A 14,774-nucleotide genomic window follows, 5' to 3' on the forward strand; every position below is an offset into this window, starting at 1 on the left:
ACCAGGTTTCCTCCCAGACGTGCCTGTGACATGTGGGAGCCCGTGACTCAGCCCTGCAGGAGGTTTTTGTTTAATGAGACCTTGCTGAAGCCTCTGACTGTGCTGCTCTGGGGTACTGAGTTACACTGGGAACACTGGCAAGGGTCACAGGGAGATGAGCTCTAAATATTCCCTGCAGGGAACTTGGAGGACCTTGGCCTGTACTGAATGTGAGCACGATGAGAATGGTTTCAGTGCCTCCTTTCAGCACCTTCTTTGCTGTGCTCTTACAGCAGCCTCGTGGCTCTGCCTTCATCCCTGTGCTGCTGAGGCAGGAGGAGGCTGGCAAGGGAAGGATTTCAGGGAAAGTAATTTAATGCACCACCTTACCTGGAAATTCTGCTTTCAACAGGGACTTTTCTTTCTCAGTTTTTATGGATCCTTTTTGTTCTCTTCTGAATCTGACAGATGTTTTGTTGAAATATTTTAAAGTTCTGTCCCAAAGAGCTGTGACTGTGATTCTTGGAACAGCAGGCAAGGAAGAGGTGTCCCTATCCAATCTCGTGCCTGGGTTTTCCTGCAGGGGGATAATTCCCTTTGCTGCTGCTTTGTGGCCCTGCTCAGAGCCCAGCTGTGCCCAGCCCTGCTCCCTGTGCCACCCTGCAGCCCTCGGTCCCTGAGGGAGCCCGGGGACAGGCAGGGACAGCCATCACTTCATTAATCCATGGGATACAGCTGCTGCTGGGGGATTCCAGCTGCCCAGAGCCCCAGAGCAGCAATCAGAGCAGGGCCAGCCCTGCTGCTGCTGCAGACAGGCTCTGCCCTGCTGGCCCCACCAAAGCACCAGTGCCTGCACTGGAGCTGCCCTGGTGGCTGCACACACTGGGAAAAGCCAAACAGGGGTGGCAGCCCTCAGCTGTGACCCAGCAAAGTGCCAGCTCTGAGCCAAGCCATCACTGCCATGGGTTTGATTAGAAACCCAGATAACAGAGGGCAGAGAGGCATGGTCTCTGAGAGCCCCAGGAAAGATGGAACCCAGCAGCTGGGGCTGAGCTCTGGGGCTCACGCTGAGCTCTGGGGCTCACACTGAATCTGTGCTCACACTGAGCTCTGGGGCTCACACTGAGCTCTGGGGCTCACACTGAGCTCTGGGGCTCACACTGAATCTGTGCTCACACTGAGTTGTGGGGCTCACACTGAGCTGTGGGGCTCACACTGAACTCTGGGGCTCACACTGAGCTCTGGGGCTCACACTGAATCTGTGCTCACACTGAATCTGTGCTCACACTGAGCTCTGGGGCTCACACTGAGCTCTGGGGCTCACACTGAGCTCTGGGGCTCACACTGAGTTGTGGGGCTCACACTGAGCTCTGGGGCTCACACTGAGCTCTGGGGCTCACACTGAGCTCTGGGGCTCACACTGAGCTGTGGGGCTCACACTGAGCTCTGGGGCTCACACTGAGCTCTGGGGCTCACACTGAATCTGTGCTCATACTGAGCTCTGGGGCTCACACTGAGCTCTGGGGCTCACACTGAGCTCTGGGGCTCACACTGAGCTGTGGGGCTCACACTGAGCTCTGGGGCTCACACTGAGTTGTGGGGCTCACACTGAGCTGTGGGGCTCACACTGAGCTCTGGGGCTCACACTGAGCTCTGGGGCTCACACTGATGCTGTGCTTTAGGGCATCTCAGCTGGATTTATTAGCACAAGGACCACAGCAATGGTTCCCCTGTAAAACCTGACACCAGAGGGGTCACAGCCACTCAGTCACACACCCTGGGCTGGGCACAGGCCCCTCTGCCCAGCACAGCCCCACACAGGCTGGCACATCCTGCCCCTGCCCTGGCACAGCCTGCAACACGCAAGGTGCTTTCACCTTGCTCAACCAACTTTCACCTTCTGCTCAACCAACACCCAACTCCAGGGTGACGCTTTTATTTTATTTTTATTGGATAAGGGCTTTAGAATCAAGCTCCGGTTGTGGGATAAAAAAAAATTAAGTGATACATGAAATAAATGAGCACTAATGTAAAGACAGTGAGAAAATGGATGGCCCTACAGCATTTATTAGTTAGCAGAACATGGAAATGAGCTTAGGTTTTATTTGGTAAGTCTTGATTTCTCCCTATATTCACGTAAAGCTCCTTATTTATGGCTCAGCCTGTCAAACACATTCTTAGATAAGCAACTGTTGCTCACAGGACTAATCTAATTACCAGTTCTTTTTATAACGAACGCTGACACAAAGGTAGAAGATGCATAGCACTTGTGCTGGAGCCAATGCTCCAGATGATCAAACAGTTCTGAAATTTCAAAAAAACGGGGAGAAGAAATTTTTGTCACGATGTTCCTGTTTTTTGTCCAACTCTAATTAAAGACGAAGAACAAGAGTGAAAAGCTGGTTCATTTGCAGCTTTGGCACAGACTTAATTGCCAAGAGTTTAGACTGGGTATTTTAGCACTCTGCAGTAATGTTCCACAGGCACATTTCCCTACCACAGGCTGGAGAATGCTAGAGCCCTAATTATTTGTAAAGTGCATTTTTAAAAGTTTTGGAATTTTCCTTCAGGAACAAGCATATAAGAACAGCTTCAAATTGTATTTTAAAGACATTTGCACAGAAAATCAGCGTGCTGTAGGTCTGGCCAACCAGCACAGACTGAGAAACTGATTTTACTTTTTTTGGAAGGACAATGTTGTGTCCTTGGCCTTCATTTAAACCATAAACCATTATGCATTCTGACATTTCATGCAACCTGCTCCAGAAATGCCAATAAGAAATAGTATTTCTGAAAATTAAGACAAAGAAGCACTGGTCAGTGTGATGGGGACTTCTAAATTCCCCAAGCTGTTAACTGCTAGTAAGGAATTTTACTGCAAAAGAGTGGAAAATAGGTGAAACTCTTTAAATCAGCTTTTCTTTACCTCTAAGCACACATGAAATCAAACAAGTGGATTTAATTGTTTTTGGAGTTCTGGAGTTTTTGTCCTGAGCTGTTCTGCAAGCCAGGGTCAGTCCCTCTAAAGTAAAGGGGGTCTGTGGTGAACGTGCACAGATCCTGTGCCAAACCCGAGTGTCCCTGTGCTAGGACAGAGCCTGGACCAAGATGAACAACACCTGCCTGTGCTTTAGGCTGCTCATTGCTTTTCTGTCCGGTTTCAAACCCTGCCCATTGCCAGCAGGTGTGTGCTGACGGCAGAGCTGAAGTGAACCCTGTGCTGAGCCCCTCCTGATGGAGGACAGGGAAGCTCAGAGCTCTCTGCGCTCCCCTCCACGACTCCAATCCGATTTTCCTCTTCCCGCGGGCACGGGGCTCCTGCTGCTGCCGCAGGGACAGCTCGTGGGAAGGGTGGCCCCGGTTTGCCCAGCAGCGCTGGGGCCCCTGGGGCTGCCCTCTCCCAGTTCCCCGCAGAGCTGAGGGAGAGTGAAGCTGGGAACAGATGGCGGGGAAGGCTGGCATCTCCTCATGCATATTTCACTGGGTTTGCAGCTACTCACCTCTTATAATAACATTAAGTGCTACAAAACTCCAAGGCTTTGCTCCTTGGAATGTTGCATTCGATGGCATCGGATCAATGCTGTAACATCAATTAAAATTTTGAAGCTGGTGAGCTCTGAGTATTTACATCTTTAGCAAGGTTAGGCTATAAACAGCTCGATTCTTCTGTTCTGCTGTGGTTAGGGCTGACTCGCACAGAAGGAGCTGGTTCTGTGCTGAGTGACGAATGTTACGTGACGTTTTTTAAAGCACAATGGGACAAACATCTGTGGTTATTTCCATTACCCTCTAAGGCGTGTTACTGGGAGACAATTCAGCCATTAATCCTGATGTATTTACATTATTTATATACAAGAGGAACAAGAAAAATGGTCGCCTGTTTAATGATTATGTACATTGTGATTCGGTTGGAAAAATGTGTATTACAAATGGCAAAACAGCCTGTCAAGTGCATAATTATATGTTGCTCTTCTTTTTTGTTGTTGCCAGAGAAATTTTAATTCTTTAAATCCCACTGCATGATCTCAGTGAAAGTTCTGCCCTATGCATTATATGGGGGAGAAGGAACAGCATAATAACAGACCTCTGTAACCACATCAGGTCCCAGCTGGAGCCCCTTCTCTTCATTTTAATATGAGGATTACCTTTGTAAGGTGCTTCCAGAGCGAATCAAAAGATGGACTCTGATACAACGACAGCAAGAGAAACAGGAAGGTAAATTCACTCATTGTCCCTAGTCTCGGAAGAGAGAGTGGTGAACAAAACCTCGCTGCCTTGCGACTCGTTGCTCATCTGAGACTTGGCCTTCAGCAAGAACTGCGCTCTCCTGTACATGATCCTCTCCTGCTCCTGCTTCAGCTCCAGGTAGGAGCGCGAGAAGGTGTGGAAGATGGAGGTGACCGGGAAGGCCATGAGGAGGATGCCGCTGAGGATGCTGCTCAGGGCCACCACCTGCCCGGGGATGCTCCTGGGCACCATGTCCCCGTAGCCCACGGTGGTCATGGTGATGACGGCCCACCAGTAGCAGGCGGGGATGCTGGTGAACTCCTGCGAGTCGGCCATCTCGTTCTCGACGACGTAGAGCAGGGGCGCGAAGAGCGCGATGGCCACGCAGAGGAAGAGCAGCAGCAGCCCGAACTCGCGCGTGCAGCGCCGCGCCGTCAGCCCCAGCGTCTGCAGCCCCAGCGAGTGCCGCGCCAGCCGCATCACGTACAGGATGCGCAGCGCCCGCAGGATCCGCAGCACCAGCCCCACCTTGTCCAGGTAGATGTTGCCCGAGCTGGGCTTCTTGGAGCCCTCGGAGCCCGTGTCCACCAGCAGGGTGATGTAGTAGGGCAGGATGGCGATTATGTCTATCAGCGTCAGCGGCCGCCGCAGGAACGCGAACTTGCTCCGGGCCTGGATGAAGCGGAGCAGGAACTCCAGGGAGAACCAGGCCACGCACACGGACTCCACAATGAAAATATTGTAGCACATCTGGGAACACTCACCCTGCGGGAAAGAGCAGGAGTTTGTAATCGGCTCTGGGTAATAACTGTTTTAGTCGGTGCGGTGACAGGAGGAGAGGCTTCTGTGTTGGTTTTTTTAACCCAAAATATTAAAGGAATTGAAGCTGTTGCTATGGGGAAACACGTTGGCAGCTTGGAACATGCTAAATGCAAAACTTAGAGAGGCTCTGCTTATTCCACAGAAGATACTGCTCGGGAATTTCAGGCTTTCTAAATACAAAGTCTAACATTAAAGGTAATATACAGAAGAGTGCACGCTAAGAGAATTTTCTTTGGACATAAAACTGGCTATGGTTAATTCTCTTACGAGTAATTGAAGAGTCATGTAACTTTCAAATATTCTTCACTCTAAATACAGCTGCAAAATCCCCATTGAAGTCAATAACCTCAGACCTTGTACTTGCTCTGCTCTTCCCAGCACATACCACTTGGCATCCTGAAAGGTAACTTACCTTTTCCTCCTCCTCCCTCAGGTCAGGCATGGTGCTGATGGATAAGTTCACTGCTGTAATAGTTACAAACAAAACAGACAAACACGCAAACACCTTTCCAGGAAGGCCAGACTGGGGCCTTTCCACCATGTCTTGCAACTTTCTCATGCACAAACCAATTTTTGTCTCCTCTACTGTTTCACCTGTTGTTTCATTTTCTAGGAGGTCATCCTCCCGTTCACTAATCTCTGTGAGCTCCTCCATTTTTTGCAGGTACCTCCTTTTACAACACCAGTCCAAGTTGTCCTCCTCAATGCCCCAGTAGAGCAGCTCCTCCTGGAAGGACAGCGCGCACATCTCCCGCAGGAGCCGGAGCTTGCCGACCCGCAGGAAGGTCAGGATCGTCCTGAACGCCCCCGGGTTGCGGTCGAAGAAGAACTCGTTGCACGTCACATCATAATCGTCACAGATGTTCAGAATGTCGTCAAAGTTGGTGCAGAACTTGAGCTGTCCCAGGCGCGTCAGGGGGAACTCGTCCAGCGTGGTCCAGGGCAGCAGGTACTTGATGCCGCCCACGTTGATGATGATGTGACGCTTGCGGTCGTCGGGGTGGAAGCCTTTGAGGAGATCCTCCTGAGGATGGATGAGCCTGGCTCTTTGGTAAAACACTCCCTTGAGGGTTTCAGACTCTGGAAAGAACGTGTGGTTGAAGGAAGGATCTGAAGTACAGCTCAGGGCGCTATAGTCATAGTCGGAGTTCTCTCCAGGCATAAGAGTCATCTTGGAAGACAACTTTGCATCCCTTCGCTGCTCCTGCAAGTGTCTTCTGGAACAGAAAACAGACATGGGGGTGAGGAAGTGGCAGGCTGCTTTCAGGTTTTGAGCAAGTGTAGTGCTTGGAGCCCAAAAGCATTTATGGATGATGAGAGCAATTGGAAAGGAAACAGCAGTGGCTGAGCATGGTCAGGCCTTTCTGGGCAGGCTGGGTCTGTCCAGCTGGGCAGCACTGACCCATGCCAGGGGCTGTGCCAGGTTCAGGAGCTCTGCCTGGCATGTTCATCACACTGGAGGCTTCTCCTGTCCCAGATACAGAGGCCTCAGTTCCCAGTAGGTAAAGATGGAAACCAGGAAAATTTCCTTCATGTGGTAGGATGTTTCTGGTTCAGAGTGGAGGTATAAAAATGATGACAGTATCACATTAGTGACACTAATCTGTGAGCACACAGAATTCAAGTGTGCTTTGTAGAAAATTAAATTTAATAATTTTTTTAAGTATTACTCATAAAACTTTTGAGTATTTTAGCACCCATGAAATATATAGAAAGAATCAGAAGTCAGTTATGTTGTAATTCAGTGAATACACATTTTATAAAAACCAGTTAGTACAAGACTAATTTCTAAAAGGCCATTGGGAAACAACCTGTGGGATAAAAAGCTCACTTGTATTGGTGATCACATGAAGATTTGTACAGATTTTATACACAATTAATGACACGGCAACTGTCTTTTTATGGCCTCATTTACAAAAGATTGCGCAGAAACACAGGATTTCCATGCAGACCTTGTTGTTTCAGTTATCACTGACACCCTACATGCAGTAACAGGGCTTTGTCCTTGCAGTACACTGAGCCAAGCTGCCCTTACCTCTGATTGTAAGAGGCCAAACATTTCTAATGACAGCTTGGAAAATCCTGTTCAAATTCAGCTCATGCAACACTGGCGTAAAGTCCAGGGAGTGGAGAGAACAGAATTCAACTGGGTATCAAGCACGGGAGCTGGAAATGTTCAAACCTGTGGCCTCCTCGAGTCACTGCCCTTCAGGAGTCAGCCTGGAATCTGCTCCTGCACGGGAGGCAGAGCAGCCCTGCCCCAAGGCTTTTTATCTGCACACTCAGCCTCAGCCGAGTGCATGAGTCCCTGAGTTTCACTGGACAAGAGTGTTTATTTATTAAGGAGATTGTCCAATACAGAGACATTAAATATGCACCAGTATTTTGGCTTTCTAGCCTCGGGTTCACAGGAAAGGAATAAATATTCCAGTTGATTGGCCTCAGTAGAGTTTTGTTCTTGTCCTGGCTGCACTCACCTCCCTTGGATGGGCACCCCAGGGACACAACCCCTGCTAGGGCCACTTGCTGAGCCACAGAACCTCCTTTTCAGAAGCTGCGGTTATAAACCACACCAGGAGTGGCACATACCTATTAAAGAAGAAAAACCCATGATTACACAACAGCAAAGGACTCAAAGCACAGCTGCACATCAGTTTAAGAGCTCTCCTTGCTGCAAGGGCACTTACAATGCTTCAATTAAAAACTCTCCCAGTCCTGTTCCTGAACTTCCCGGGGGTTTGGGCAGAGCAGAGCAGCTCTGTGCACACTTACAGGGCAGCTTTGGGTGGAGAGCTATTTCCTGACTCCTCACTCATCCAGAACCACAGAATGGTTTGGGTTGGAAGGGACCTTAAAGCTCATCTTGCCCCACCCCTGCCATGGATCAGCAGAAGAAATGCCACTGGAGTGCAAGCCATGGTTTGAAATGGAACCAGGGCTGCCTGATGGATGTTTGTGTAGGGCTTCATTTCCCAGACCAACTGCTGTTTTATTTAAAAATGCCTTTTCCCTTCTGCCTCACCATGCCTAAAGCAGGGCTGGTCCAAACAGAATGGAGATTATGACTGATATAAGATATGGATAAGTGGGAGCTGTTAACCACTTTCCCTTCTGTAATACCAGATGATGTTGGTTAGCAACAACTTATCCTCTGAATCTCAGCCAGGAAAAATGAGGAGGCAGCTCATCCCTGTCACTGGTTTGATCTCCCAGCATATCCACAGTTGACACAATGGGAAGAAATGGAGAGAGGGAAATGTAAATGTTGTGCGTGTGTCAGACACACGCTGTAACCCTGAGGCAGCAACTGTGAAAGAGCAGAGCAAAGAGAAAGGGATTTCTTTCTTCACTGCCAGCTCCTCGACCTGTGTGAGACAACAAATTGGACAAATGAATCCCCTGTGTGCCACGCTGAGTGGCTGCACTCAGAAAGGGCTGCTCCTTGCTTTGCCATCACCAGAGCTGGCAAGGCTGCAAATCCCACGTAGGATCTGCTGCTCCACATGGGTTATTTTCATGTTCTCTGCCTCAGATACACGCAGCATCATATCTACAGGGGAAGAGTAGGAGGAGATAAAGGACAATAATAAACGTGGCCTGACTTGAAGGAAGGGAGAGAGGAGAAAAAATAAACCAATGCATTTCTCTGTGTGTTTCTTCTTTTCCTTCTGAGGGTGCCTCGACAGAATGATGGTCAGCATTGCTTTAGGAGGAGAGAGATCTAATTAATGGGAGGGCTCCTTGCTGTTGAGCTGAAAGCCCAAGCAAGCTGCTTTATTCCTCCATTGCAGCCTGGTGACACTGGGGACAGCTGGTGAGAAATGCCTTCAGGAGCACACAGCAATGCAAGGTCACACAAACACACCAGCCCAGAGCCCCAGCCTTCCCAGAACTAAACAAGGTGAACTTTAGGGCTCTCGGTGACAGTGAAATCCTCTGCTCTGCTCTGCCCTGGCGGAGTCAGGCCAGTGGTAAAAGCCCTCCTGGGCTCTGAGCAGCATTCTGCCCTTGCTGAAGCCCAGCTCAGGCTCCTGCTGCCCTGCTGGCAGTGTGCCCTGCTCCTGGGCAAAGCCCTTCTCTCTGAGCATCGCTGCTCCCGTGTTCTGTGCACTTACTGGGGCAAGGGCTGTCCCCTCCTGCCTTACCCACCTGGGAATTGCTCTGCCTTCAGAACCTGCAGTGACACAGAAAAACTGGCCCAGGGCAGGGGCTCTGGGTGACTCCGAGGGGTGGGTTGGGCATGGCAAATAAGTGAGGACACATTTTCAAAAATCTGTCCTGCACAAGATGATGATATCCATTATGTCTGGTGAAGAAATCAAATTAGGAATCCGTGCTGCCCTTACTTGCAGCCAAAATTCAGGAAGGATGCCAGGTTCCGAGGCAACGGGAAAAGAATTATTAAAGATGCCCTTCTGAGAGAAGGAAATAGAACTCATGAGAAACAAGACAAAATTCCACTGCAAGTGTTGTTCCCCCCCTCCCCAGTGTCCGCTGCAGTATTTTGAATTCTGCAGTGCATCTCTGATGTAATCAGAGCTCCTGCAAGGAGTCCTGCTCCTGTTCCACGGCACAGACAATTAAAGTTGCGCCCGGATGAAAACAACCCTGCAAACAAGATGCAGAACTCCCCCCATGTCTCTTCTGTCAATTCCAGTGCCTGCAGCTCATCTCTGTTAGTTTTTACCATTTGTAAATTAAGTTTAAAAAGACATTAAAAAAAAGTTTCAGATTTCAGTGCATGTTGAATATGAATCTAGTGAATTTTTGGAAAGAATTCCATAAAGAACAATGTAACGATCCCATCTCCTTTAGTCCTTCCTTAGTTAAGCAGGCAGCATTTCCAAGCAGTGCCACACTCAGCTCTCCCCTGGCACAGGATTTCTGTGCTGTGCCTCCCTGCCAGGCACCTCCTGCCACACTCCTGCAGCTCTTTACAGCCTGAGAACAGACCTCAAACTTCAACTCTGCTTGCAAAACTGCACTTCCACCAAACCAAAGTAAAACTTAGAAAGGTCAATGTATAGCATGAAACAAAACTCTCCTGAAAAGCAGATAAGCTGAAAAAAATATTCTCTGTCTTGCTCTCCTTGAGCCGGACAGTTGTGGCATCTTATGACAACCTACAAAGAGAATTATGTCAAATATGCTACTCACTGTTTGGTTTAATAAAGCTGAGCCTTATACTACTGATAATAATCAAAAGTGAAATAACTTTGCAGATAACTTATATCCCCAGGAGAATGTTCTGAAATACATCAGGATTAATAACTGCAGTCACTCTCCTGCTGTGAAACATATTTATGTCAACAAATTTCAGCAAGTAACATTCATAGCAATCCCTTAAACATAATTTTAAAAAGTAAAGGATTTGACATTTACTTGTACAGATAAATATTTTGCTAACAAAATTAAGATACGTAATCAAGGAAGAGTTCTTTCATGCTCATCCTGTCCTCGACCCCTCCCCAAGACTTTTCCAACGAAAAAAAATCTACCGGAAAGACATCGCCTATCAAGAACAGTTCACTTGATGCGCCCGTCAGTCACCGACGAGCAGAAGTCAGTAAACACGCCAACACCAAAGACACCCCTTAATCATTTAGAAAGGAAAGCCGTAAAGGACCTTCAGCCTAGGCGAGGCGGCAGCGCTGGGACCCGCGAGCGTCCATGGTGCGCCGGGATCCCGGAGCGGGCGGAGCGGAGCCGCAGAGCAGCGAGCGGCGGGGAGAGCCCGGAGCGCCGTCAGCCTCCTCCGCGCCGGGGCCGGGCCAGGGCACGAGCGGCGCCGGGGAGCGGCCGAGCCCCTCCCGCTGCGGGCGGCCCGGCTCCGGCGGGGGCTGCCGGCCGCTCGCCGCCCTCCATCGCCGCGGACCGACGGCACCTGTTGCTGCGGCCGGGGGGCCCCCGGCTCCGGCCGCCCCCGGCCCCCGCGGCCGCCCCGGGCCGGGCGAGGCGCCCGAACTCGCCCGCGAGTTGCCCGGGCCGGGATGCGCCGGGAGCTACCGCGCTGCGCCCCCGCCGGGGCCGCGGGCGGGACGGGAGCGCTCCGGGCGAGCCCCGGGCCCGCGCATGGTGCGGCACCGGCACCGGCACCGCAGCGGAGCCCGGGCGGCCCTGCCCGCACCGCCCGCGCCGGACGAGCGGCGGCGGCAGCGGGAGGAGGAGGAGGAGGAGCTCCCGGAGCCGAGGAGGAGCGCGGCGGGCCGGGGCCGCCCGCAGCCCTGCCCCGTGCCCGCCGGGCACAGGGGCATCCCGGGCTGCCCGCGGCTCCCGCAGCCCTGCCCCGTGCCCAGGTGGCGTCCCGGGCTGTCCCGTCCTCCCGCAGCCCTGCCCCGTGCCCATCCCGGGCTGCCCGCGGCTCCCGCTGCCCTGCCCCGTGCCCAGGTGGCGTCCCGGGCTGTCCCGTCCTCCCGCAGCCCTGCCCCGTGCCCATCCCGGGCCGCCCGCGGCTCCCGCAGCCCTGCCCCGTGCCCAGCTGGCACCCCGGGCCGCCCGCTGCCCTGCCCCTGCCGTGCGCACCGGGCGCTCGCCGCTCGCAGCAGTGTTATTACGGGTAAAAGCACAAATCCCATCCCGTCCGCGTCCCCGAAGTGCGCAGAGGCTCCAGCAGCGCCAAGCCCGTGCTCCGCTCCCGGGGCGCCCTCGCTGCTCAATCAGACACCGGGGCATTGTCACAGACTTGGAGAATGTCGCCCCGCTCTACTTTTTAATGACATTTGTTTGACATCTGGGCGGAAGTTACTCTGTGCGGATGCAATCTCCACTTGGAAGCAGCGAGCTGAATCTCGGAGCCAGGGTTAAGGAGGCAGCAGCAGCTCAAGCCCTGTCGCAGACTCGAGTGAACGCTCCCATCCCGTGCCCCGCTGTCCCCCGTGGGTGCAGAGACCACCTCCCCTCTGGGCTCTGATTCCCTCCCCTGCCCAGGCACCGCTCGCGGAGGGAATTCCCGCAGGTGATGTGCCAAACTCCGTGCGGGATGGGGACAGGGGCCGTCTGTTCCTGCGGCATCGCGCCCTTCACCCGGAGCGCTGCGGGGTCTCCTGTCAAGCCAAATCCTTTGTTGCTATGGTAATACAAATGAAAAATCTGTACTACGGTAATTTTAGCCAAACACCTCTTTTCTCCCCCTAAAGTAGACGGGACCGTGGTTCGGGATTGTGTGGGCACACAGGAACAGTCGTGCTGAGATTCCTCCGCCGGAGCTGTTGAACAGCAGTTGTGCAGAGGGCTGGCGGCTCGGGCTGCTTTCCCCTGATATTGCACAGGATTTCTGTTTGCCTTTGGAAAGGTTTCTGGGCAGGCTCTCAGCCTCTAGCAGGGAGGTGATCGGTGTTACTGGCCACGGTGACAGGTACGCGAGTTTTGGCTTTTGTGCAACAGTCTGGAATACCTTGCTAACAAAAGCCCGCATTTAAAAAGGCTTTGCTGTCAAAGAGGAAGGACATGCTAAGTAGGGTCTCCCACGGAATAATGTGGGAACAGTTCTGGTCAGTGTTTGCTGTAATAACTTGGGTGACAGGATGGAGGGCATTTCTAGAACATGTGCAGAGACTCCAGCACGGAGTGCCAGGCTCAGATTTCAAACGACCCCGAGGCTCTGCAGAACGTGTCTGAACTCTGAAGGGGACAAAATGATGTGGTGTGCCACAGAGGAGGAATATCACACTTTAAATAAGCACCGTGAGGGGGACACGCTGCAGAGAGACTCAGACTGGAGTCTGCAGCCCGAGCTGGAGTCTGCGGCCGGGCAGTGGTGCAGAGCAGCCGCTCCCGCTGCTCCCAGCGCTCAGGGCAGGAGCAGCGTCCCAGAGACATCCGAGGGCAGCATCTCTGCTCCTGCAGCACTCAGGCACATCCGAGGGCAGCATCTCTGCTCCTGCAGCACTTAGATCAGGAGCATCTCAGACACATCCGAGGGAGGCGTTCCTGCTCCTGCAGCGCTGGCCAGCCTCGGCTGGGACGCTCCAGCCCCCTCTCAGGTGTGTCACTCACCCTGCCAGAGAGATTTAGGCAAAGCAGAGAGGAGAGCAGCAGCCACAACGGCGAGAGGCTCGGAAATGTAAGCTGTGTGCAAGGCTGGAATTCATTACTTGAGCCGGGAAAGAAAACACAATGTAAGGACTCAGCAACTGTCTTCGAATGTATAAACACATTTGCAAAGATGACAGTAAACACTTGTCCTCTGACCACAAATGATGGGACAGAAAGCAATTTGCTGGAGTGCAATTAGGGAGATTACTTTAGATATCAGGGGGAAAAAACCAAACAAACCAGACAAAATGATTGCCCTGTGAGTAGATGGAGAGGAGCTGGAACCTCAGGAGGCTGTAAATCTGCTCAGTGGAGATTCACAGAAAAGATTGGGTAAAGAGCTCTCAGCACTGGCAGTGACCATGCCTGCGGCAGGGGAGATTTCCTGCAACCTTCACTTGCCAGCCCTGATTTCTGTGAGCTCTGGTTGCCCGTGGAGTTACAGCAATCCTAAAGGAGGAGGCACCAAAGGACAACTCACTGCCACCCCAAATGATTAATGCAGAGTCTCCTGCTGTCCTGTAAATCATCCCTGACTGTGCTGTTTGGATCAGGATCCCATTTCCATCTGGAGACAGGCAGAGTGGAACTCTCCACTGCAAGTAAGCAGCTCCCAACTCCAGTTTTGAGCAATAATGAGTGAGAATGGTCATTACTGTGGTCAGTGTTGATGTGAATGTCCTGCAGCCTGCTTGGTACGCTCTGTAGGACTGCCCCTCCTCTGGACTCTGCCCTGGCAGGTTCAGGTGAGGCCAAGGACTCTGACACCAGAGTGAGCAGTGCCTGTGAGGTCACTGATGGGGCCAGCATTAAATCTGCCCTGGCAAATGGCAATGCTAAATCTCCCCTCTTCAGGCCTGCCTCACCCCATCCCGCATGAGCACAGAACTCCTGGGGGAGCCAGAGGTGGTCCCTGCCCCTGAGGGTGGCCAGCAGTGCCCCATTTCTGCAGTGATCAGCTGTTCCTGGAGGACTGGCCAAGCATTCCGAGAGTCAATCAACTGCTCCGTGCTCCTTGAGGAACTGGCAGTGCTGCAGAGAAAAAATTTAATCCCACTTTCATTACTGTTATAGCCTGTGGCTGCTTTTCCTTCTGTTCCTTTGATTGCTGACATTGAAATTCTGTTCTATCAGTTTCTCTGGCTTTTTAAGATAATTCCAGCATCATTCTGCACTCAGGTGGATTCCACACTCAGGAGCAGTGCTGCCAGCAAAACAGGGAATTTCAGCTTCACAGCAGCTCTCACCTCCCAAACAAAGCAGGAGGCTGAATTCCTTTCTGCTGAAGGACTGCATTCATTTGGGGCACTCGGGGCAGAAAGCATCCCCCGGCTGGAGCGTGTTCAGAGAGGGCCTCCAGGATGGTCAGTGCAAGGAGCGCCTTCTCTGCTGGGACACTGGGGATTGGATTTGTGCAGCCTGGAGAAGAGATGGCTCTGGGGGCTCCTGAGGGCTTCCCAAGGGGGCTGTGCCAGCCTGGATGATTTGGGGTGGGAGGTAATTGCTGTTTGCAATATTGTGCCATCCCCTGAGATCCAGGGGACTGCACTGAGGGCAGCTCTGGCCCCTCAAGGGGAGCAGCTTTCCTGCCAGTGGACCCAATGCTCCTGTCACTGCATGTTGACACATTTCCTTGCTGATTTATGGCCCTTGCAGGCAGTCTTGTTGCTTGCTTCTCTTGTCTGTTCTCATGAGCAGCTCCATTACTCTCA

At 52.1% G+C, this 14,774-nt stretch overlaps 1 protein-coding gene across 2 annotated transcripts; it reads right to left on the reverse strand.

Annotated features, from left to right (window-relative positions):
• Window positions 1-1,906: 1,906 nt before the first annotated feature.
• On the reverse strand, window positions 1,907-10,821 carry KCNG1 (potassium voltage-gated channel modifier subfamily G member 1). Of its 2 annotated transcripts, XM_059480903.1 has the most exons (4): window positions 10,655-10,821; window positions 7,506-7,617; window positions 5,441-6,245; window positions 1,907-4,971 (listed from the first exon to the last, which is right to left on the reverse strand). In XM_059480903.1, the coding sequence occupies exons 3-4, from the start codon at window positions 6,197-6,199 to the stop codon at window positions 4,201-4,203; spliced, it is 1,530 nt and encodes a 509-aa protein (XP_059336886.1). In that variant the 5' UTR covers window positions 6,200-6,245; window positions 7,506-7,617; window positions 10,655-10,821; the 3' UTR covers window positions 1,907-4,200. The 2 variants fall into 2 exon arrangements, with proteins under 2 accessions (XP_059336886.1, XP_059336887.1); XM_059480904.1 differs by lacking the exon at window positions 10,655-10,821 and having other exon boundaries at window positions 7,506-7,879.
• Window positions 10,822-14,774: the final 3,953 nt, after the last annotated feature.

Source organism: Ammospiza nelsoni, chromosome 12, assembly GCF_027579445.1.
Source record: "Ammospiza nelsoni isolate bAmmNel1 chromosome 12, bAmmNel1.pri, whole genome shotgun sequence".
Taxonomy (NCBI): Eukaryota; Metazoa; Chordata; class Aves; order Passeriformes; family Passerellidae; genus Ammospiza; species Ammospiza nelsoni.

Excerpts from the sequence above, each read along its gene's own strand:
- KCNG1 (XM_059480903.1), bottom strand. The coding sequence starts at position 6,199 with ATGACTCTTATGCCTGGAGAGAACTCCGACTATGACTATAGCGCCCTG. Across the intron at positions 4,972-5,440 it reads TGAGGGAGGAGGAGGAAAAG|GGTGAGTGTTCCCAGATGTG; the intron begins GTAAGTTACCTT and ends TCTTTCCCGCAG.